The sequence below is a fragment of the Brachypodium distachyon genome, chromosome 1 (assembly GCF_000005505.3).
Source record: "Brachypodium distachyon strain Bd21 chromosome 1, Brachypodium_distachyon_v3.0, whole genome shotgun sequence".
Classification (NCBI taxonomy): domain Eukaryota; kingdom Viridiplantae; phylum Streptophyta; class Magnoliopsida; order Poales; family Poaceae; genus Brachypodium; species Brachypodium distachyon.
The window spans coordinates 48,784,995-48,805,944 of NC_016131.3; the positions used below are offsets into that span (position 1 = coordinate 48,784,995).

The following is a 20,950-nucleotide window of genomic DNA, read 5'->3' on the forward strand; positions in this document are numbered from 1 at the left end:
TTAGCGCGCGCACATTTTTAGAGCCTCACCGGATCATGCTCCGAACCATAGACAGATATAGATGGCAAGCGAATAACTTTGCCAGATGATTGCGGTGTTGCTACAACTTCACAACCACTGCAGAAGTGAAAACCACCAGGTCAGGTGCGCCATTCACCCTTCGCTACGGGCTATGGTTGGTTGGGTTTGCTCCTCTAGCTGTACAAAACAGGATCTCCGGCGAGCCCACGATCGAGCAACTAAGGAATTATGTTAGCAGCGACAACTGTGCGACAGGCCGAGACGGGAAAATTGTGGCTGGTCTATGGGATCAGCCAAACTATCTGGTACCGGAGGTCGCCAGGTGCCTTAATGCCAAATGAGGTATCGCTTCATCTTGTTAGATGAAGAAAAGGAGATGAGATCCACCCTCTGAGTCCTACTGTCCAAAACAGATGCTTAGCCTACAAGATGGAGGAGGACACTGTCATAACTCAATATACTAGCTTAATTACGCTGTGAATAAACTATATTGTCACGGCATTAACATTTAACAACACTAGCCTGATTGCATTCTTGTCGACATAGAAATCATATTGAGCATGCCAATCATTGAGATACAGTGCGAAAAAGTATATATTGGAGTCCAGAAGAAGAAAAGATTTACCTTTGTGCAAGTCAAGAAATAGGATATCCTAATCAGTGATTGTCAAAGAGAACTGTATATTGTGTTTCTTCACTAAAGTTGGTCTGCAAAGAAAATTGGAAGTTTGTCAATCGTCATGCACTATCTATTTACGAGAAGCAACATGGATGTTATCTTACCAGGTAATGAAAAATATCACTTACCAGAGCTAGCAATGGATGTTAGCAATCATGTTCTCTTTGCAATCCTTGCAATAAAAAGAAAGGTGACATTTTAGCACTTTGAATTAAGATGAAACGGAATTGCAAAGAAAAATATGAAATGGAAACAAGTGAATAACCTTGGTTGTGATATAATTTGGACGTTCACTGGCTTGGCGGTCCATGGCACGGCATGCTTCAGCAGTTAAAGAAAGCTGCCAAAATCATTTGCATAAATAATAGACGAAGTAACTAATCTGAAAGGCAATCAAATTTTGGTCTATTGGTACAAACCTTGTTGAAGAGTTCAGATAATGGAGCCTGCTTGCTCTTCCGGCTTGTTGACAAGTTGAATTCCTTGGATAGTCAACCAGAAAATGTGGATACTTTGATAAATGGAAGGACTAGTGAAACAAGAGAAGAAAAAGAATATGGCGACAAAGCTACCTTAAAGACAGTTGTGTTTCTTTTGGTACTTTGAAATACACCAATGTCTCCTTTGCTTGCTAATATCTGTTTAAAGGAGAAAAACACAACATTCATTGCCTGCATCTTTTGTCTGATTAAACTATATCACTAGAAATTTCCTATATTTATTCTGCAGTTGTTCTTTTTGCAACTATGTGTTCCAGTCTTCCAGACATATCTGTCTGATCAAGAACATGGACATAATGATTGACATATCAGGGCACTATACAATGTGCGTCTCCTGAAAACTAAAAGGTTCAAGTCAAAATTAGCTCACAAATAAACATAGAAGAACTGTTTATGGCAGCTACCTTTCTATCCAGTGGCTGGGCTTTAAATTTAAACGGGCCATCTCTGCATTCTTCAGGTTTCTTATCCACGCTGTTAGCAGAGAACAAAGAGATGGAGATTATTACTTCATTCCAAAGTTCTAGTATTTTCCTAAAATTATAGGTAATGTAACCTTTAAGTATAAGTTGTTCCTTGACAAATATTAGTAATACAATGGAAATTATAACAAGACATCATCATAAGCAATATACTTGACTTTGTACTATTATAAAGGATAGATTAGAATTTAGGTAACTTGTAATGTCACTAGAACCAAAGCAGAGAACATAAGAAATAAGCTTACTTTTGAAGATTAGCTGCACGGTTAGATGTGCACACGGGCATATTTCGCGCAACATTGGCATGTTGAACATTTGCATGCTGATGATATGTGGTCCGAAAGGGTTGCACGGCCTGCTTGAGAAGAAGTTTTCAATGTTGACTGGCAACAGCGTATACAACTATAAAGAAACACTACATATTCAAATTTCATAGCGGTCCGCCTAAATTTCGAAGTGCCTGTTCTAGACACTGGTTCAACTGATGGAGAAAATCAGAGTAAAGTGAACAGCTGAAGCCAGAGAATTAGACAATAAATGGTGGACAAGACACATGGAGAAATAAGGAAAAACTAATTACAAGCTATGATGGACAAGGGCGTTGAATCATCCATTTACCAAACTAATATCCTTTGCAGAACCATTAATTTATTTATTTCTTGGCAAGGGGAAACATCAGGGAAACTGCTCCTAAACTGTTGGGCTATCAGCCTACAAGAGAAATGTTACTAGAAAGTATATCTCCAGTTCTCCACTCAGAATTCATTAATGGCCTTATGACTGTGTTCTTCAATATAAAAAATAAAATGAGTGCAGCCCACCCATCATTTGGAGTTATCTCAAGAAAAATGCGGATCACCTTAAACCTTGGAATCTGCCAGTGCATGTTAATTAGAGGATTTTGTAGGGTTTGCTAATCTTTCTGGGGTGCCTACTGCCTACTGGTATTCATCATATACGGAGTAGATCACTGATATCAGGAACCACTTGCCCATGAGATTCTGATTCATAACTACTTCAATAACTTGAAAATATATATATTCAGTACTAGTTTGATAACTCGCCTTTCTAGCCGACGCCGCTTGCATCATAGAAGCAGATTGTTCATCCCGTTTATTTAACTGCTTTGTATTAGTTGGCCTGAAATTTTAAAGTTGAGGTGTGAAAAATATCATAGTAGAAATACCGTATGTTCAAGCATCAAAACATGATGGCAAGTGAAAATGACTTTACACTGCTCTTAGAATCCTTGACCTCTCTGCTCTTAACTTAGTTGCCAGCTCAGGTTCTCTCGGAACTGTAACCTTCGATTTTGGTAGGCCAGTGGCACGATCAGAGCTACTGTTCATCACGTTCTGTGTCATCCATGATAAAGTGCATACAGAAATTAGTGCAATCGTCATGTTTCTTAACATAATAGCAATATCTCTTCACGGGACAATGTAAGACAGAGTGCCACAGCTATGAGTCTATGGTACTAAAAATGCAAGACAGAGTTGCTTGAAAGAGAATATAAACACTTCACACTTACAAAATGGTCCAGGATTTAAAGGATAAATGAACAGTACTAGCATGAAACATCTTTCACGAGTCAACATTTTGCACGCTTTGGGGGTGTTTTTACCTTTTCATGGGCCTTGTGAATGAACTCATGTTGATTTGTACCAACAACCTGCGCCGAAAGTAAAAATAGCTTCAGTAAAAAACAAACAGCACAGCTATGCAGCAAAAGCAATGCAAATTAGCACCTTCTGTGCTCAGGAACATCTAGATATAAATAAGCAACAGTTCAACTACAAAGGCACAATACCAACACTTGAGCCCTAAGGTTAGCTGTATACTTCTAGATAACTAGATTTCATGTAACAGTATTTAACAGCAATAATACTACAGTTACCAATACAATGTATCGATGATTGTATGTTCAAGTCATGGATTATTTTTTTAGAATTTTCAGTCCAATAATACTGACTGAAATTTCTTCAGATTGGTCGTACTAACAACTTCCAACAAAACAACAACAACAAAGGTTCGTACTCCCTCCGTCCAACAAAAGATGTCTCAAGTTTGTCAAAATTTGAATGTATCTAGATGTAACTTAGTGTATAGATGCATTCAAATTTAGTCAAAGTTGAGACATCCTTTGTTGGACGGAGGGAGTACAAGATTTAGCAGAGAGCTTAAATGCCAGTTTATACTTGAAGAAAGCTAGGATTACTACAAATTTCTAGCAAAATGCAGTAATAACACCATATGATGTGCAAATGCAATTGTGCACAAAGGCTTAAACAATATCACAAACTACCAATGATATTTCCCCTGTGCCAATACTGAAGCTCCCAAGTACAGACAAAATGGTATCCACTTGTAGAGGGTGAACACTGGAAAAGTGGTTGCCAAAATTAAAGCTGGCAGGTAGAGAAAAATGGCATTGCCACTTGGTAGGGGCCAGCACTGCTCTTTTGTTGTGCCTGTTGCTTTAGTCATGCTAAGCACATACAAAAAGAGTTGCACTTGCCACAGCCAAAAATCAAATAAACATTGCCGATTAGTGCAGCGAAAACTGGTCATGCGGTTAGGTATTACTCGGTTTAAAAAATGAGAGAAAGTTTCTCCTGAGAATATACCATGCACTCAAAACTAAACAAAAGAACTCCACAGAAAATGTGTCAAATTCATACCCAAAAAGAAAGTACTCCATTGCCAAGTAGTAGTAATGTACCTTGTTGAGATGACCTTTTTCTAATCTCTGCCTTTTACCAGCTTGGTGAGTGCAATCATTTGAGCTCATGGTACTTCCCTCACTTCTCACCCCAACTGACTTTTTACTCCTGAAAACAAAGGGTATTAAAATTCACACAGTATTCACAAAAGTTAACATGATGTTTGTTTACCATTTATTTCTTAAAAAGCAATAAGATAAAAGGTAAAATAAAAGAGGACATGTGGGATGACCAAGAAAAATGGAGATAAAATGAATAAAAAAATATGTAAACAAGAGCGGCTGCTTGTTACTACGCTTGAACCCACATACTGGCATAAAGTGATATGACCAGCGCTATTGGCAACCTTTTAAATCACAATTGGTTTAATCAAGAGGACATGTCAACAAACCACCTGAGAAGCACAGACATATAAAACCGCAAGCGTGGCAGGATAAAGTTGAAGCTAAAAAAAATACCAGCAGATTGCTCATAAACCACGAAAAAACAGAAAACAAATTAGCGACATACTGCATGGCCTTCTTCACTTCAAGTTGCCTGTTTTGCCTGGCTAACTGACTGGCTGTAGGCTTCATCAGTGTGGACCCTTTCAAGAAATTCGCCTTCACAATACTTCGAGTACCAGGTTTTCGTTCAATTTCTGATAATCCATAGCATGGTGTCCGTCCTATTTTGCATAAAGTACACCAAGACTGTTAGTTTTTGGATGAAACAGGAAAAATGACATAAGCAAGAGACAGGCTAAATTCCAGAATAATAAACAACATGGTTATCAAATTATTAGATATGCAATGCTCACTGTTTAACAGTATATAGAACATATAAATATGTGCAAAAAGACAAAAAGAAACATTGATAATATACTCCATTTTGTTACAAATAAACAGATGTGAACATTTAGCAGATTAGGACCTTCATTTGGTGCATGTGACCGATAGGTACTTTGTTGAGCTGCAACAGAACATCCTTGCAAAGATTTAGAGCAATGCACAGCATCTATGTCTGGACCTGAAATGGTTCTTAGGTTTGGCAACCCGAGATCTTCAGCCAACATCATAGCAATTAAAGCTATTAAACAGAAGAGAAAAGGTTAGTGATATTAACTATACACTGAAGGGCAGTAAAAAATAAAAATAAAAATGGCTTGAGGCATTAAGAGCAAAATAAACTAATAATGTAACACATAGTTTCCATTTAGATCAACAAATATCACTGTAATAATTGCACATGTTTTACCCATTTTCATCATTTTACCCGTGGAAGATGATGTATAAGTTTGAAAACTACCTAGTGTTGCAAATATAAGTCCCCTACCTAGCACTACTGGTGATTTTATCCTTTTGCCCATTCGGTTGATATCAGAACTATGGGAATAAGCAAAAGAGAAAAGATATGCTTCACATTAACACAAAAGGTATAATCAACAAAATGAACAGTACATGGCAGTTTTGTCCATCATATAACAACACTGGAAGCTGTTTCAGATGCAACACAATTTCTTATGCACCACATAAATTTGACCAGCTCCAAAACTACTAGGAAAGCCTGTCTTTGCCAGCTTACACAAGTTCTATCCACTATTCATTGTTACATTTGCAGGTGAAGTTAAATGTAGTCACACATTGCAATTTCATCTTAGCTGATGTCTATACATAACTCATGATCCCCATTCGACATGGAACTGAAGACAACCAAGAAGACGCACTAATAAAATACACCTAAAAGCCCACTGTGGAGCTGACCATCTATATCCTGTTTTGCCAAGACACCTGACGGGCTTGTAAATCCAACTTCTCAGCCGCATGACCTTTCGTTGTTAAGTCATAAAACAAGGGAGCAAGTCACAGAACCACACGTAAACTAACATCCGCTTTTCAAAATTTTACTTCATCAGGCTTTGGAGATGAGGAATCCATTGCTCAATTCTTCATTTATCAGGATAACAGGTTAATATCATTGTGGCTGGCCTGCCTAGATCATCACGCCACACATATCTACACTAATTGCATGGATAGAAATATGGAAACTACTTCTTTTGGTGTGGTGTGCATCCAGTATCCATATAGAGTGATCAAAGATAACCCAAGATGATACCATACAAACTACTCCATAATGCCATAAAGCATGCTGGTCTGAGAATGCCGAAAATGCATCTTATTTGCGCTATAATTGTCCCCCAGACCCCTGTGCTCAGAAATTTACAATAAATGCATCAGCATTTTGTCCCTAAAGCCACGCACACTAGTGTCCAAATAGAGTGATGCCACGGAGAAGGAGATTACGAGAACACGCTACAAAATTAGAATGGCCTACTTCCTAGTACAAAAGTCCAATCAAATTTCCCACACCCACCTAAAATCTAAAATTACACGGACAGAAAAAAACATAAAGGCTTAATTGGCACATTGCAGGCGCAAACCAATCGATTGTTCGACCAGGAGTACCCCCTTCTCAAATCGTCCCGCCCTCACACGCGGAAAACAGAAATACGAATTTTCCGAAGCGGGTATGTTCGAGGAAAAAAAAAACGAAGCGAGTTAGGGACTAGGGAGGGATGGGCACGCACGAGAGGGCGGGTAGCTGGGGGCGTTGGCGAACCACATCTCCGCGGCGGCGGCCTCCACCGGCGCCTCCTCCTGCGCGAGGTCGAACCACCTGGGCGCGTCGAACTCGTAGTCGAGGTCGACCTCGAACCACCTGACCTCCATCACCATGACGCCCTCCCCGGCCTCCTCGAACCCCGCGCCGCTGCCGCTGCCCTCCTCGTCCCCGACGCCGCCGTCGATGGATGAGGAGGAGGAGGCGTCCCGCATCTCCTCGTCGTCGCTCTCCATGGTGCCCGGCGCGGTGGAAGGGGCGGCGAGGCTAAGAGTTATGACGGCAAGGGGGTGGATCGGAGGCGGCGGTGGGCCGCCGGCGTGGTTAAAGGTGGCCGGCCTGAGAGGAGCAGGAGGAAGAGGATGGATGGCCGAGGAAAATTTGAAATGCGGGGGTCCCGGACGGGCGAAGGGGTCGACCCCCTCCTCCTCGGCATTTTGCCGGATTTGACTGACCCCGCACTATTCGCGCTCACGCCCTTCTTCTTTCCTCATTTCGCTTCAGAACTACTCCAGGGACGTATCTGCAACTATATCTCTCGCGCTTCTGCTTGCTTGTCTGCTTTGTTTTTTCGTGCAAAAATGTACAGGATCAGTCAAAATTTCGACGCACACAAGGGATCTATCTGCAAATCCGTCCGCCCGCAGAGCTTGGACCTTGGGGAACTTTTTCTGGGGCGCATGGGGCCCACGTGATCGCAGGGCGGGGCCCAGCACCGGCTCCGGGCCTTGGCCGGAGTCGCCGCCTCGCCTCGTCCGCGAAAACAGAAAAGACGCCAGCACGACAAGTGTAGCGCTACCAGCTGGTGCTTGCACGGAGGACATACGAACGTATCCGGAAAAAAAAGAGGATATACGAACAGAGGGTTAGAACGGTACTTTCCCATGGCACGTCTTCTATACTACGCCTGGGGCGCCGAGCCGCGGGAGAATCCGATGCGTGTGCCGCTGCTGTGAGGCAGCGCTTGTCGGCTTCCATTCTACTCCTGCCACCGGGCTCCCGTATGTGCCGCATAGAGATACGCGTTTGGATTTCAAAAACAAGAGACAGACTCTCGTTTCTTTTGGAAGCTCGTTTTCTTGGCTCGCGGGCGTGTACATGTTTTCCTTTTTTTCCTCCGGCGAGCAAACAAACGAGGCAGGCTTGCAATTCTTTTGTGAGTCAGATGATACTCTGGCTCGGCAGTTTTGGCCGTGCGGGCACAAAAGAAACACTTTCCGGCCCAAGAACACAAGGCCTCCTCACCAGCGTGCGTGCGACACGCCTCGCTTCACGGCCGGCCGGCAGCTGGCGTACCTAACGCAACGTGCCAACGCACGTATATATACGGTACACTGGTCACTGGTGTTATGTAAAGTCGTATGTAAAAGGACGCGGGCATTGATGTGGGAGCCAGAAGCAAGCTAGTTTTGCGTGCAAGGACGCCTCCATCCCGTTCATGGAGTTCGAGGGGCTGTTTGGACGGTGACCAAATGTTACTCTACCAAAGTTTTGATCATTGATCAAGATTTGGTTCTTGTTTGAATGAGGGCCAACTATTTGGCAAGCCAAAACTTCACTACCAATTCTAATTTATCATTTTGATCAAAACTGGCCAACTCATAAGCAAAAAAAAACCCCAACCAAATTTTTAACGAGACTACTATGGGTTCAAGCCAAACGGCCCCGAGTACGCGGCCTGCAGGCTGTTTTTATGGCGGACTCGTACTACGGTCTACCATATATACGATCGATCGATGGATGGTGCTGACAACGACGGCAACGTCGGGCCGGGCCGGCAACTGGCCACACGACGTAACTGCTCTGCTGCGATCCTGCCTGCGATGGCGTACACTACATGCCGGTAGCTGCTGCCTGCTGCTGGTGGCTTCAGCCTTCAGTTAATACGCTGGATGTGTACGCTCGCAATGGATGGCCCTGCAGTCGTGTAGTGTGAAAGAAAGATACTGAGGCTTGGCTCAGAACGTACCGGACATCGCGTTCATATATCACGACGATGGGTGCGTATGTGATATTAGAGACTGGAGTGGTGCTACTACTGTACGTACTCTGGTGTATAAATTGTTGTACGTCTTTGTTCGATGTTGCAGCGATGGATGAAAGGTGTGTGTTGTTTGCTCGATCTTGTCGTCGTCGTCGTTTCTGTCACTTGTTTGATTGCTTTGCTTCGGGGTGATGTCAGTAAATTGTGGGCACGTTTAGACTGATCGAGCAGCTCAGTTGTTTGACCGCTTTAAGCCATGTCAACGTCATTGAAAGTAAGTTTGAACACAAATCCGACGGCACCATTTCTATGTCACATTTTCATAGACTGATTGCTATAGTCAGACTTGCTTTTTGTTGTCAGAAAACATGTAAGCTGCCCGAAATTCTAATATGATAACCTCGAAAACAGTTCTAGGATGAAATACTGCATGCAAAGTTCCTTCCCTTTGTTCGAACATGAACAAAAAAACATGGCGCCTTACACAAGAGCGGCCGGATTAAAACGCGCACGGCCCAGCAGTTCCTTTATGATCCTGGAAACGGCCCACCTGTTCCTCGGGCCAAACGGTTTCCCTTACCGAAAGAAAAAAAAAGCCTACAAACCAGACACGGGCTGGTCCGGTTCCTCCAAGGCTTCGAGTGGTGACACCCTGAATATTGTTTTCACTTTTTCTTTAAAAAACCCCAACACACACACACGCTCTCTCTTTTTTCTGTTCACTAGTGTAGCTAAGCATTCTTGCCACGAGGTCACTCTCTCTTGTCTGCGTGTATGTCCCTCACGCTAATCTCCTCCTCTAATCAAAGGCCACAAGCCACAGCAGCTTTATAAATCACCCAAAGAAGAAAAGCGGGCAAATTAAAGCACGGAGACACGCAGAGAGTTCTCTCCTTTCGTCCACCACACGCCGTCCGCTTTGTCTCGCTTCTGCTGATCACTCTCGCTCCTTCTGTGGGAAAAAGAAAACAAAGAAATGAGAAGAAACCGCCGCCGCCGCTGATCGACCACGGGAAGAACCTCTGGTTTTTTTTTTTTTTGAAGAAGAAGAACCTCTGGCTTAGCCACAAGCGTGCACGTCCGGCCCAGGCGAATGGATGGATGGATGGATAACGTGCGCGGTTGACAGGAGCCGAAGCCACACGACCCACGAGCGAGCGAGTGTCGCCCCCTCCGGCCGGTGTGCGCTGCGCTAGGTTCCAAGGCATTCTTTCCGTGGACGGACGGACGGCAGCGTGCTGGCGTGCGGGAATTGGACCGGGGCAAAGGACAGACAAAAACTGCAGCTCGCGCCTCGCGGTACACAGGAGGAGTGTCACAGTGCCGGCCTGCTCCCTCTGGCCGTTTCGGCCGCGGGGGATTCTGACCGTCCACTTGTCCGCGCGCGTCTGCACGTGGCGAGCCGAGCCGAGCCGAGCCGAGAAAGTATCGTCATTTTCCGGTGAATCACGGTGGATCCTACTTGCTCCTGGGTATACTGGTGCCTACCACTACCAGATTCCAGGTTCAACGAACCTGCCCGATGCATTTCCCCCGTATATACGTAATCGTCACTCGCCCTCTTCGCATGGTTTTCTTATTCCATCGACACGCACACGCTTCATGCTCGTCTCGATTCAACTTGGACGGCGCTGGCACTAAATTAAGATCCAGTTTAATTATTTCCTCTCTTCGTTCCGAAGCTAGTTGTGGTCGTAAAAGTTTACTTCTCTCCACATCACGTCTCTTGGGAAAAATGGGAGGGGGCGAAAACAAGAGCCGATTCTCTTGGAAATCTCCTCCTACACGTCCTCCTCTGTAAAATGAGCCCGCTACGGCTCTCGGAGCTCGGAAACGTTCAGGGGCCGTCGTTCTGTGAGATACTACTTCTCTTCGTCCGTAGCCAGCATTCGAGGGAGAGTAAATTAAAAAAAAACCCGCCACATTACAGGTTAGGGTTTCACATTGGTACCAGTATACGTTTTTGTTATTAAAATTCACCGGATTAACTTAACTACCCGCTCAGTAGCGTCTAAGCCCGAAACCGACAGGACGGGCCCACCTGTCAGGTCTAGCTGGCACTCTGACGTGGAAGATTTCTCCCAACAGAGACGAGGAAGAAGAAAAAGGCCACATCCTCAGTCCCCAAGGCCGCTCGCCCGCGCGCCGCCGCGCCGCCGCTTGCCCGCGTGCTTCTGCCCCCCGCGTGCCTCCGCTCGTGCCGCTGCTCCCCAGGCGCTGCAACTCCGCCGCTCCTGCGCTCGCGCCGCGCGCCGCTGCTCGCTCCCGCTGCGACGGGAACAGAGAGGGAGTGCATGGAGGAAGAAGAGAATGACACGATGGACGTCATGTTGGACTGACCGGTAGGTCATACCTGTCAGAAACGTGCTTAGACGCTAGCAAGCGAGAAGTTACGTTAATCTGATGGTTTTTAGTTATTAAAACTTAAACCGGTACTTACGTGAAACCTTAACCCATAATGTGATGATTTTTTGTAATTTACTCTTTGACGGAGGACACTCTTGACCGTACCAGTCGATGCAAACAAGAGCCGTAGCTCCAAGATTGCCCCTCTCTCTCCAGCTGTCCGTTGCGTTGTTTGACTTGTTTCTTGTTGAACGTCCGTCCACACCTGAACCGATAGATCGACGGGGCTACGAGGTAATTTTCTCGGGGGCCGGCCGGGCATAGGACAGGAACTCTACTCCCGCTTGAGAAACCAGCAGTGAGAACCCTAAAAAAAATTAGCAGTGAAATAAATAATCACGAGTATACTACTGCCAAATGCATCGATTAGAATCTCGCGTGTAAGGTGTCGTTCAGGCCTGTCCCTCCTAATTTTCTGCTTTCTGAAGTTCTGAACGGGACGAGAACTTGATTCAGAGCACTCCGGAGACCACTAGTACAGAACACAACCCAGCCTGCTTCGTGGTCGCTCTGATACGGTCTGGTCGTGGTTGGGAGTCTGGAAGAACCGGACAACATGCTGACTGCAGTTTCGGAACAAATCTTTCACGTTTTTCGAAGGCCCAGCGACAGAAGCAATAAAAAAATAAGGATATACCACGTGCGAAATACATACAGACATAGTTCTATGACACCCATGGTTTTAAATAGCGCGCTATGACATTTAGTGCCGGTCTTCTTCAGATGCTATAGACGCTATAGCGCGCTATTTCAAATAGCGTTTTGCAAAAGAAATGAATCAAATATAGCCCAAAATTGAAGGTTTCAACATAAGAACGTACTAAAAAGTTCTCCAATCTTTTACAAAACCAAGTAAATGACATAAACATAAATTTGAAGCATAACTGAAGCACCGGAGTCGCCGCCATTGGTGGCGAGCTGGAGGAAAGACGACCTATTGCGAGCTGAAGGAAGGAGTTGTTGCCCTCGCTGCCGATCACGAACTGTATGATCTGCCGCCTCTGTCCTCATGATGGATCCGTTTTAGGTTTGAGAGATTGAGACGAGAGATTTTGAGCCTGATCTTTACGCCGGCATGGTACTATTTGGATTTTGGATGCTAAATTATTTAGCGACGCTATAACAAATAGCGTTTAGCACCATTTAGCGTGCTAATAGCGAGAATAGCGGCTTAGCGAGAAAAATTGCTTAAACGTAGTGTCGGATCTTTAGATATGCTATAGCGAGGAAATATCGTGCTATTTTAATCCATGATGGCACCACCTCGTGCACCGGTCGTTTAAATGGGCCAAAAGAAAAAGAAAACATACCTGGCATTTTTTACCTCCCACCCTATGTCGCTGGTTTTTGCAAATTTACATGCCCTAGGGCTTCTGTAGAAGATCGATAAAGTTTTGTGTTTAGCTTAAACTGAATTTAACGTCGATCTCTAAAAAAACACCTTGAATTTGAACCCGGGCACAGGCTTTTGCATCCTCTGTTTACACCATTTTTGCTTTCATCAATTCTTTGGGGTTTTTTTCACTCCCTTTGCGTTTTTGGCATTTTCAAGATTTTTATTTTTTGAGAATGGGAAAAACCTTTCGGCCTCTGCATCGATCGATGTACACATTTACCATTTTTATTTTGTTACGTCGTCAACAAGTTCGGGCCACATATCGCACTGATATAACTCAATATTACATTGGCGGCGTCTCCTGCAAGCCACGAACGTGCTTAGCCATTTCCGTTTACATCGAGCCGATGGAAGGGTGATCACCTGCCAGTATAATTACGGCCCTGTTTGGTTGGGCTCAAAACTGCCTTTTGACTTTTGACTTATAAGCCACAAAAGAACCTAAATAGTTGCTTTTGACTTTGGCTTTTTGCTTATACCATCATCTAACAATATCAAGTCAAATGTCAAACACCAAAGCCGAAAACACATAATTTGATGCTTTTGTGACTTATAAGTCAAAAATCAGAAAGCAATTTTAAGCCCAATCCTACAAGAACCAAAAAAAATAAAAAACTCCGACAACCAAATCATGAGGTCGATGAGCATGTGTCCTTCCGGAACGATTTCGGGCGTTCCTGCAGCTGCTAGCCTAGGGAACGAAGCCCCTCTTGAACGTCGCCGGTCGTCGGCATCTCATCGTGGCCTACTTGAAAGAAAGACCAAGTTGAACGAGGAAGCTGGGCCGGGGCAACATGTGACGAAACAAACAAGAAGGAATCACTTTGAGTGAGTGAAAGAAAACCTATTTGGATGCTTCCAATGTAGCAGTAGCTCGTGACGGCTCACGTGAGCAGTTTTGTACGACGTGGCTTGCTTGTGGGCGAAAGTAGCACCACAACACCGTCAAATTTAGGACGTCGAATTGGCTGGTGCCTTGCAAGTTAAATATTGTCATTTTGCAAGTACGGGGCCTTCTCCCGTTCAAGAAAAGGAAAAAAGAAACCCAAAAGAAAATTAAAAACGCTGCTTGGACCGGCAGTGCAATTCACTCCTTTACTTTCCGGTTTGCTTGCATCTGAGCCTCCGCCCGACCTGGCGGGTGCGAGCTGTTGCCGGCTGGCCCTAGGCCATTCCCGAGCCCAACGGAATTACCGCCGCCGCCGTCTCGTCTGAACCGGCAACACGCCAAACCCGGCGTCCTCTCCTCGGCCACCCACCCCAGTCGGCCCCCACTCGCTCCCAACCCCAAACCCCAGAATTCCCCCGCCAAGCCAAGCCAACCCAATCCCTCCCTCCCTCAACACCCCGCCTCGCCACACCACACGCGCGCGTGGAGGCGGCTCCTCCGCCTATGCGGCACGGGCGGCGCGCGCCCACGACGAGGAACTTCCATGAGGAAGAGCGACCGCGAGAAGAAACCGCGCGACAGCAGCAAGGAGGAGCGGCGGCGGGGAGGAGCGCCGCGGGCGGACGGCGGGATGCGCATCGTGGTGCCGCTGCAAGGGGTGGTGCAGGGCCGGGGCGGGCTCGTCCTCGGCTCCCTCATCCCCTGCGCGCTCTTCTACTTCCTCCAGCTCTACATCAAGCGCAACCGCCCCCCGCCGACCCCGCCGGCCACCGACGCCTCTGCCTCCTCCGACGCCCCCGCGGCGGTCTCGCCGATCCACCGCTCCCTCTCGCGGGGCCTCCTCCTCTCCCCGCGCGCGCTCCCGGCGCTCTCCGCCCGCGGCGCGCTCGTGCGCGGCGGCGGAGGGAACGACGAGTCCCTCTACTACGCCGGCCTCCGCCGCTGCGCCGACGACCCCTACCACCCGGCCCACAACCCCGCCGGCGTCATCCAGCTCGGCCTCGCCGAGAACCACGTACGTAACCAACCATCCCTCCCTGTCCCCTTCCTTCCGGTGCCGTTCCTCTCGAGACGAATCGAGATTCACGTGGTGATTGGTTGTGTGCAGTTGTCTCTGGATTTGGTGGGGAAGTGGATGGAGGAGCACGCGGGGCCGGCGGTGACGCCGAGCGGAGACGACGAGGAGAGGGACCTCACCATCAGGGGCCTCGCCACATACCAGCCCTACGACGGGATACTTGCCTTGAAGATGGTAAGCGCTAACGGAATCGGCCCCTGATTCCTTCCATCCCATCCATAAAAACATCCAATTCTGTCTACTATTGACAATGGCCAAATATAAATGCTGCTGGAATCCCCCCTGATTCTGATTCCATCCATAAAAACACCTCTAAGTTTTTCTCTTTGGCGAGTAATCAGCTTGAGTGGGGCAGATTTGTAAATATCTTACGCTCTTCTACTAATTGAATGGCAGTGCTGCTGCTGGTTCCTTGAAAATGCAATCTGAAGTGATTCATCTGAACCCTGTGTCCATGCAGCAGTATGATACTCCCTCCGTTCCATAATTCTTGTCGAAATCTTACATGTATCTAGACACTTTTTAGGAACAGATACATCCATTTTTAGGCAAATTTGAGACAAGAATTATGGAACGGAGGGAGTAATTGTTAGTGTCACGTTAATGAATATGATATTTCTTAGACTATTTCCTGCCGAGAATGCTATCTTTGGCATTTGCAGTGGTACTGCTTGGATTTGGTAGATGTGGTCCTAGGCAGTTAGGCACAGTTTTGGATCAGCTCAATCAAAGAACAGTCTCCGGTTAATTATTGGACCTACTAGAGCTGTAGGAATTGTGGTTATGCCTGATATTATTGGACCTACAAGAGTTGTAGGATTTGTGGTTAAGCCTTGATGTGAAGTACCAATTTTGGCATGGTGATGTGGAATCAATTTCCTTTTTCCATTGAATCTTTTTGTGGCCATACGTATGTTATCTGTAACAGACATGTGCCAAAGAGTCACCTTCTCGCGTCTGTATGTTCTTGCTTGTCAGTATCATGTAGTTTCAGTCTAGTGCTCATGTGACTTTGGCTACTGTCCATCTATGTGAATTTGAGCTAGGGGCATACTGCTAGGCAAATCAGACCTTGCAGTTTAATTTGGATGATATGCTGCTAAACAGTGTTTATTGGATGCTTAACTTCAAATGTCAAAAGCACTTTTATTTTAGAACTGGTGCTATACACTATCTTTTTGCTTCTTTTTTCTGTTTTTGCATAGCTTTTGACTGGATTTTTTGCTATCCAAATCATTTAAGGAATCTAATCAAGCAGGCAAGCACTTTTGAATTGTCATCCTTCCGTGCATCCATTGGTGGTTCTGTTTCAAGATTAATGCCGGAAAGATAGCATACTGGAAATAAACGATATAATGCTGGTAATTCTAGTGAAAAAGCTCTACGGTCAGGCTTGAAAAAGAATTTATGTATTGCTTATACCATCGACCTACGGAAAATGTTTGCAAGTACTTACTGTGGTGCAGTCATGACATTTGAACCAGTGAGCATATGCTATTGTGAAGTTGTGAAACATTGCAGCATCTCTACTGTATCTTATGATTTTACTTTGCCCTATCTTGTGCACCATGTTCTGTTATTGTCCAAAATTGGTACATCCTTCAGATAAAATTTAGAAAATCAATTTAATTATGATTTTCTTGGGGGCACATGTCATTCAAAAATTATTCTGAGACGACACGTTGTTTGCCTGTTTTCCGCATTATATGATTTTGCTTGTCCTATGTTAGCTAGATGTCGTCAAGTCAGGTACAGAGAGCTCTAAATGTTTATCTTTAAGTATAGTTTGAATCTGGTACCAGATAACAAACTCGTTGTGACTTTTTTTATGGAGCAATTTCTGAATATAAGCTGTTTCATCCACTTTTCAGGCTCTTGCTGGATTTATGAGGCAAATCATGAAAGAGTCAGTATCCTTTGATCCATCTCAAATGGTGATAACATCTGGCGCGACTTCTGCAATGGAAATACTGAGCTTCTGTGTTGCTGATCCAGGAAATGCATTCCTTGTTCCATCACCATACTACCCTGGGTATATTCACCTCGCTCTCGTGCATCTATACCTATGCTTTGATTCTCAGAGTAAGTTCTGACTTGTCACTTTGTCTCCGCAGGTGGGACAGGGACATAAAATGGCGAACTGGTATTGAGTTGATACCTGTCCCTTGCCGTAGCACTGACAATTTTAACATCAGTATCACTGCTCTTGAAATAGCCTACAATCAGGCAAAGAAGCGAGGAGTAAGGGTCCGTGGGGTTCTCATATCTAACCCTTCCAACCCTACTGGAAGCTTTGTGCCCAAGCAAACACTGCACGATCTTCTAGATTTTGCTACAGAGAAGAACATACACTTAATTTCTGATGAAGTATTTGCTGGTTCAACATTTGGAAGTGGTCAATTTGTCAGTGTGGCAGAGGTTGTGGATGAGCTAGAAGACTTCGACAGGGGCAGGGTTCACATAATCTATGGACTATCGAAAGACCTATCTCTTGCGGGGTTTCGAGTTGGAGTTATATATTCGTATAATGAAAGCATTGTGGCAGCAGCTGCTAAGATTGCTAGATTCTCATCTGTGTCAACTCCTACACAACGCCTGCTTGTTGCCATGCTTTCAGACCAAAAGTTTGTTTCGAGTTACCTGAAGATTAATAGAGAGAGGCTCCGAAAGGCTTACAATTTACTTGTTGATGCTTTGAAACAAGTGGGCATTGAGTGCTTCAAGAGCAGTGGAGGATTCTACTGCTGGGCAGACATGAGCAAGTTCATCCGGTCTTACAGTGAGAAAGGAGAACGCAGGCTTTGGGATAGGCTGTTGGAGGAGGCAAAGGTCAATGTTACCCCAGGCTCATCTTGCCATTGCATTGAGCCTGGATGGTTTAGGTGCTGTTTCACAACATTGAGCGAGCAGGATATTCCTGTGGTGGTGGAAAGGCTCAGGAGGGTCACACATAGCCACAAACCAAACCGTTAAAATGCCTAAAATATTCCTTTCAGGTTTGCAAGGCATCAAAAAATAACTGCTTCGCCAGGCACCTCACAGAAAATGCAGGAGCACACAGGAAAAATGCCATAACCCAATCTGATTCAACCATAGGATTTCCTTCTTTGCATCTGCCATGGAGGAGGTTTGGAACTGCCAGTTGGTAGAAGCAGTCGAGTGTCCATGATTGGTGGAACAAAGATGGGGATCTGTAAACATGTTCATATTGGTTGTGTCTCCTCTGTTCCCGATGAATCTAGTCGCGTGCGGCTCTTTAGAAGGTTATTATCTGTTGATCCTCATCTGCTCTCCCAGGTGCCTAGGGTGGTAAAATGCCCGTCTGATGATAGGCTTAGTTGATCTTGTTTATTCACCCATTCAGTCTTGTTATCTTTTCCTCTCTTCTGCCAATTTTATTCTTTGGTAACATCAGTTAGAGCCGAGGAATTGAGTTTTTTTGGTCATTTGTAAAGTATCCTGCCTGTGACAGGGTTTTTGACGCAGTGTATTATGTTATCATCAAAAGTATTTATATCTTGGGTTCATTGAATCATTTGTTGCCATCTGCGCAAGTCAACAAAACAGTCAAAGGGGGTGAAAAGAAGAATGCATGAAATTCTTTTCACTTGTGGAACAAGCATATATGCATCAATCATTATGTTTCTGCATACAGATTGGTTATAGATTGTGACCTGGAAAACTATTGGATGATATTCAGATTCTTTTTGTAGAAAAGGAAATTCATTCGAATTCGCGAAGCCTAGTAAATCCGCGACCCATCAAAACGTAGTCGGCTCAACCCAACCCAACCCGCGAAACCACCGCCGTGCAGAGCAGACAGTTCCCGACTGGTCTAGACATCTCGCAGCCGACTTGTCTCGCCGGCCGCCGCCGCCGCCGTCCCTTCCGCTCCGCCGCGACGCCATGGTAAGTCCCAGATCTCCACCGCTCTCCCCCTCTCATATTTCTCGTGCTGACCTAACCGAGTTGCCGGATTCCTCCCCGCCAGTCGGTGACGCTGCACACCAACCTGGGGGACATCAAGTGCGAGGTGTTCTGCGACCAGGTGCCCCGGACGGCGGAGAACTTCCTGGCGCTGTGCGCGAGCGGCTACTACGACGGCACGGTGTTCCACCGCAACATCAAGGGGTTCATGGTCCAGGGCGGCGACCCCACGGGCACCGGCAAGGGCGGCGCCTCCATCTGGGGCGGCAAGTTCGCCGACGAGTTCCGCGAGTCGCTCAAGCACACCGCCAGGGGGATCATGTCCATGGCCAACAGCGGGCCCAACACCAACGGCAGCCAGTTCTTCATCACCTACGCCAAGCAGCCCCACCTCAACGGCCACTACACCGTCTTCGCCAAGGTCATCCATGGCTTCGAGGTGCTCGACCTCATGGAGAAGACGCCCACAGGGCCCGCCGACCGCCCGCTCGCCGAGATCAGGCTCAACCGTGTCACCGTCCACGCCAACCCCCTCGCCGGATAAGGGGGCAATCAAGCAAGGCTTCCTTCCTGGCTGGTGATTGCTCATGCCTCTGTTTGCTCTCTAGTTCTCTTGCTGTTGTAGGAGCTTGGCTAATCTAGGAATTGGAACCTGTCTGTCTGGTTCTGCAATACCATCCTTTACCTGAATTTTACATGCTAGTACACTGGTGTGGTAACTGATGTTTACAAGTGTTTGGTTAAATGCTTTACTTGCTCGGGATTGTTCATCTACTTTGTAAAATGTTGTTACACAGCAAGCTGCAGTGTTTGCTCAATGCTCTGATGATCTTCAGACTCCGCATTCCTTTTGCTGATTGTGACTTTTAAACTGTGTTGGAATAATGATTCGCTGTTATTGGTTCCAGAATTACATGATTTAACTTTGAGCTGTGGTCTTCAGCTGTGGAGTGTGGTGTGGTTCACCATTGGCATTAGTTAGCTATGTCACCCTCTAATAATCTTGTTACTGTAAGCTCTTCTGCCATCTAGCTTCTCCCTCTTATGCAACTAACACTTGCTTGGATTATGAGAGTCCCATAGGTAACATTCTATCAAAATTATAAAATAATAAAATCCAGAGGACTCAAAATCATACATGACAAAATTCAGGTTATTTACTGTAAATGTTTTGCATGCTAGGACAAATATGGATTTCATAAACTATGGTGATGCTCTAATCAAGTGAAGTCCAGTGCCTTTTGCTTTTATTTTTCCGACCAACATTTCACATTTCTGGATGCAAAATTGAGCTAAAAAATGACGATAGCTTCTTGTTGCTTCAAACAGAGAGATAGAACAACGAGAATCTCTGTGAATAAATACGGAACTCAGACTAATTTTGATACAGCTCAGAGTTTGACCATGATAGCTGTTAGAAAAATATATCTAAACAAGTTTACTATTGCTACAGACTGCTGCAAAGATCACGCATCCAGATTCCATGATGAATTCCTTAACATAACTTTCAAACTTGTGCCTAAAATCTCATACTGTAAGGTTTTGCCAGGAGCTATCTTTAGACTGGAGATGTTGGACCTGAAATTCCTTTGCAGGAACTTGAGGTGGTTATTGATGAAAAAGCAGTTGAAGAAGTTCTGCCTGGTGTTCATTTTCAAAATAGAGTAAGGCTGATCAATTTGTCAAAGCAGAGTTCATCAGCGCAATCTTGTCATCTTTCTCAGCTATTTCCTTGAGGGTGTCATCCATCACCTTCCATGTCACGGTTGTCCATATAGCCATATTTGCCTATGCAGCTGTAAGCATGGGCAGACTCTAGTTTGCCCGAGGAAACGGTCTTCAGGAAAGACAGATTTCACTGGGAGAATCCTCAGAGTGACAAACACCATTATGTCACGGATATAAACCATTTGTGGAACACGAGGGCGTACAATTGGTGGGATGCCATTTGTTAAGTCTGCTGAAGATGCATATTTCAGGTAATCCGCCTGATCATCAATCATGGTGGCTGCTTCTACTTCTTCTGAAAGTCAAAGTAAGTACAATTGTAAGATAAAATGCAGTAGCCGCAAATGGTACCCAGCCAACTCGTAGAATCTCGTTTAGAATCAAGACCATATAGAGGGCTGTCAATGGAAAAAGAAAAGTCAGCAAGAAATAGAACAATTTGCCTTCTGTGAACATGCCAGATTATAATCACCACCGCTGTCATCAAGGTTGTCGTGTGAAAAGCATAACCTATATCACTGTCGTGTGTGTCGTGCCTG

General features: G+C 45.4%; 3 protein-coding genes across 5 annotated transcripts; 2 read left to right on the forward strand and 1 right to left on the reverse strand.

Annotated features, from left to right (window-relative positions):
* LOC100828451 (protein TPX2) lies at positions 1 to 7,428 on the reverse strand. Of its 3 annotated transcripts, none has more exons than XM_014900720.2 (15): positions 6,972 to 7,428; positions 5,318 to 5,473; positions 4,916 to 5,072; positions 4,405 to 4,513; positions 3,307 to 3,354; positions 2,916 to 3,037; positions 2,747 to 2,822; positions 1,928 to 2,037; positions 1,605 to 1,674; positions 1,273 to 1,338; positions 1,120 to 1,182; positions 966 to 1,040; positions 829 to 862; positions 647 to 729; positions 1 to 443 (listed from the first exon to the last, which is right to left on the reverse strand). In XM_014900720.2, the coding sequence occupies exons 1-13, from the start codon at positions 7,237 to 7,239 to the stop codon at positions 854 to 856; spliced, it is 1,329 nt and encodes a 442-aa protein (XP_014756206.1). In that variant the 5' UTR covers positions 7,240 to 7,428; the 3' UTR covers positions 1 to 443; positions 647 to 729; positions 829 to 853. The 3 variants fall into 3 exon arrangements, with proteins under 3 accessions (XP_014756206.1, XP_024312721.1, XP_003561135.1); XM_024456953.1 differs by having other exon boundaries at positions 805 to 872; XM_003561087.4 differs by having other exon boundaries at positions 829 to 872; positions 6,972 to 7,427.
* A 6,643-nt stretch (positions 7,429 to 14,071) lies between these two features.
* LOC100828755 (probable aminotransferase ACS12) lies at positions 14,072 to 18,283 on the forward strand. The gene is made up of 4 exons (XM_010229756.3): positions 14,072 to 14,693; positions 14,787 to 14,930; positions 16,628 to 16,788; positions 16,871 to 18,283. Exons 1-4 carry the CDS (start codon positions 14,223 to 14,225, stop codon positions 17,727 to 17,729), a joined length of 1,635 nt encoding a protein of 544 aa, XP_010228058.2. The 5' UTR covers positions 14,072 to 14,222; the 3' UTR covers positions 17,730 to 18,283.
* Positions 18,284 to 18,438: 155 nt separating this feature from the next.
* LOC100829023 (peptidyl-prolyl cis-trans isomerase CYP18-1) lies at positions 18,439 to 19,540 on the forward strand. The gene is made up of 2 exons (XM_003557080.4): positions 18,439 to 18,665; positions 18,748 to 19,540. Exons 1-2 carry the CDS (start codon positions 18,663 to 18,665, stop codon positions 19,225 to 19,227), a joined length of 483 nt encoding a protein of 160 aa, XP_003557128.1. The 5' UTR covers positions 18,439 to 18,662; the 3' UTR covers positions 19,228 to 19,540.
* Positions 19,541 to 20,950: the final 1,410 nt, after the last annotated feature.

Coding starts and splice junctions, on each gene's coding strand:
- LOC100828451 (XM_024456953.1), bottom strand. CDS start 7,239: ATGGAGAGCGACGACGAGGAGATGCGGGACGCCTCCTCCTCCTCATCC. Junction 2,038..2,746: donor AAGCGGCGTCGGCTAGAAAG/GCGAGTTATCAA, acceptor CTTCTCAAGCAG/GCCGTGCAACCCTTTCGGAC. Junction 1,339..1,604: donor CCCAGCCACTGGATAGAAAG/GTAGCTGCCATA, acceptor TCCTTTAAACAG/ATATTAGCAAGCAAAGGAGA.
- LOC100828755 (XM_010229756.3), top strand. CDS start 14,223: ATGAGGAAGAGCGACCGCGAGAAGAAACCGCGCGACAGCAGCAAGGAG. Junction 14,694..14,786: donor TCGGCCTCGCCGAGAACCAC/GTACGTAACCAA, acceptor GGTTGTGTGCAG/TTGTCTCTGGATTTGGTGGG. Junction 14,931..16,627: donor GGATACTTGCCTTGAAGATG/GTAAGCGCTAAC, acceptor TCCACTTTTCAG/GCTCTTGCTGGATTTATGAG.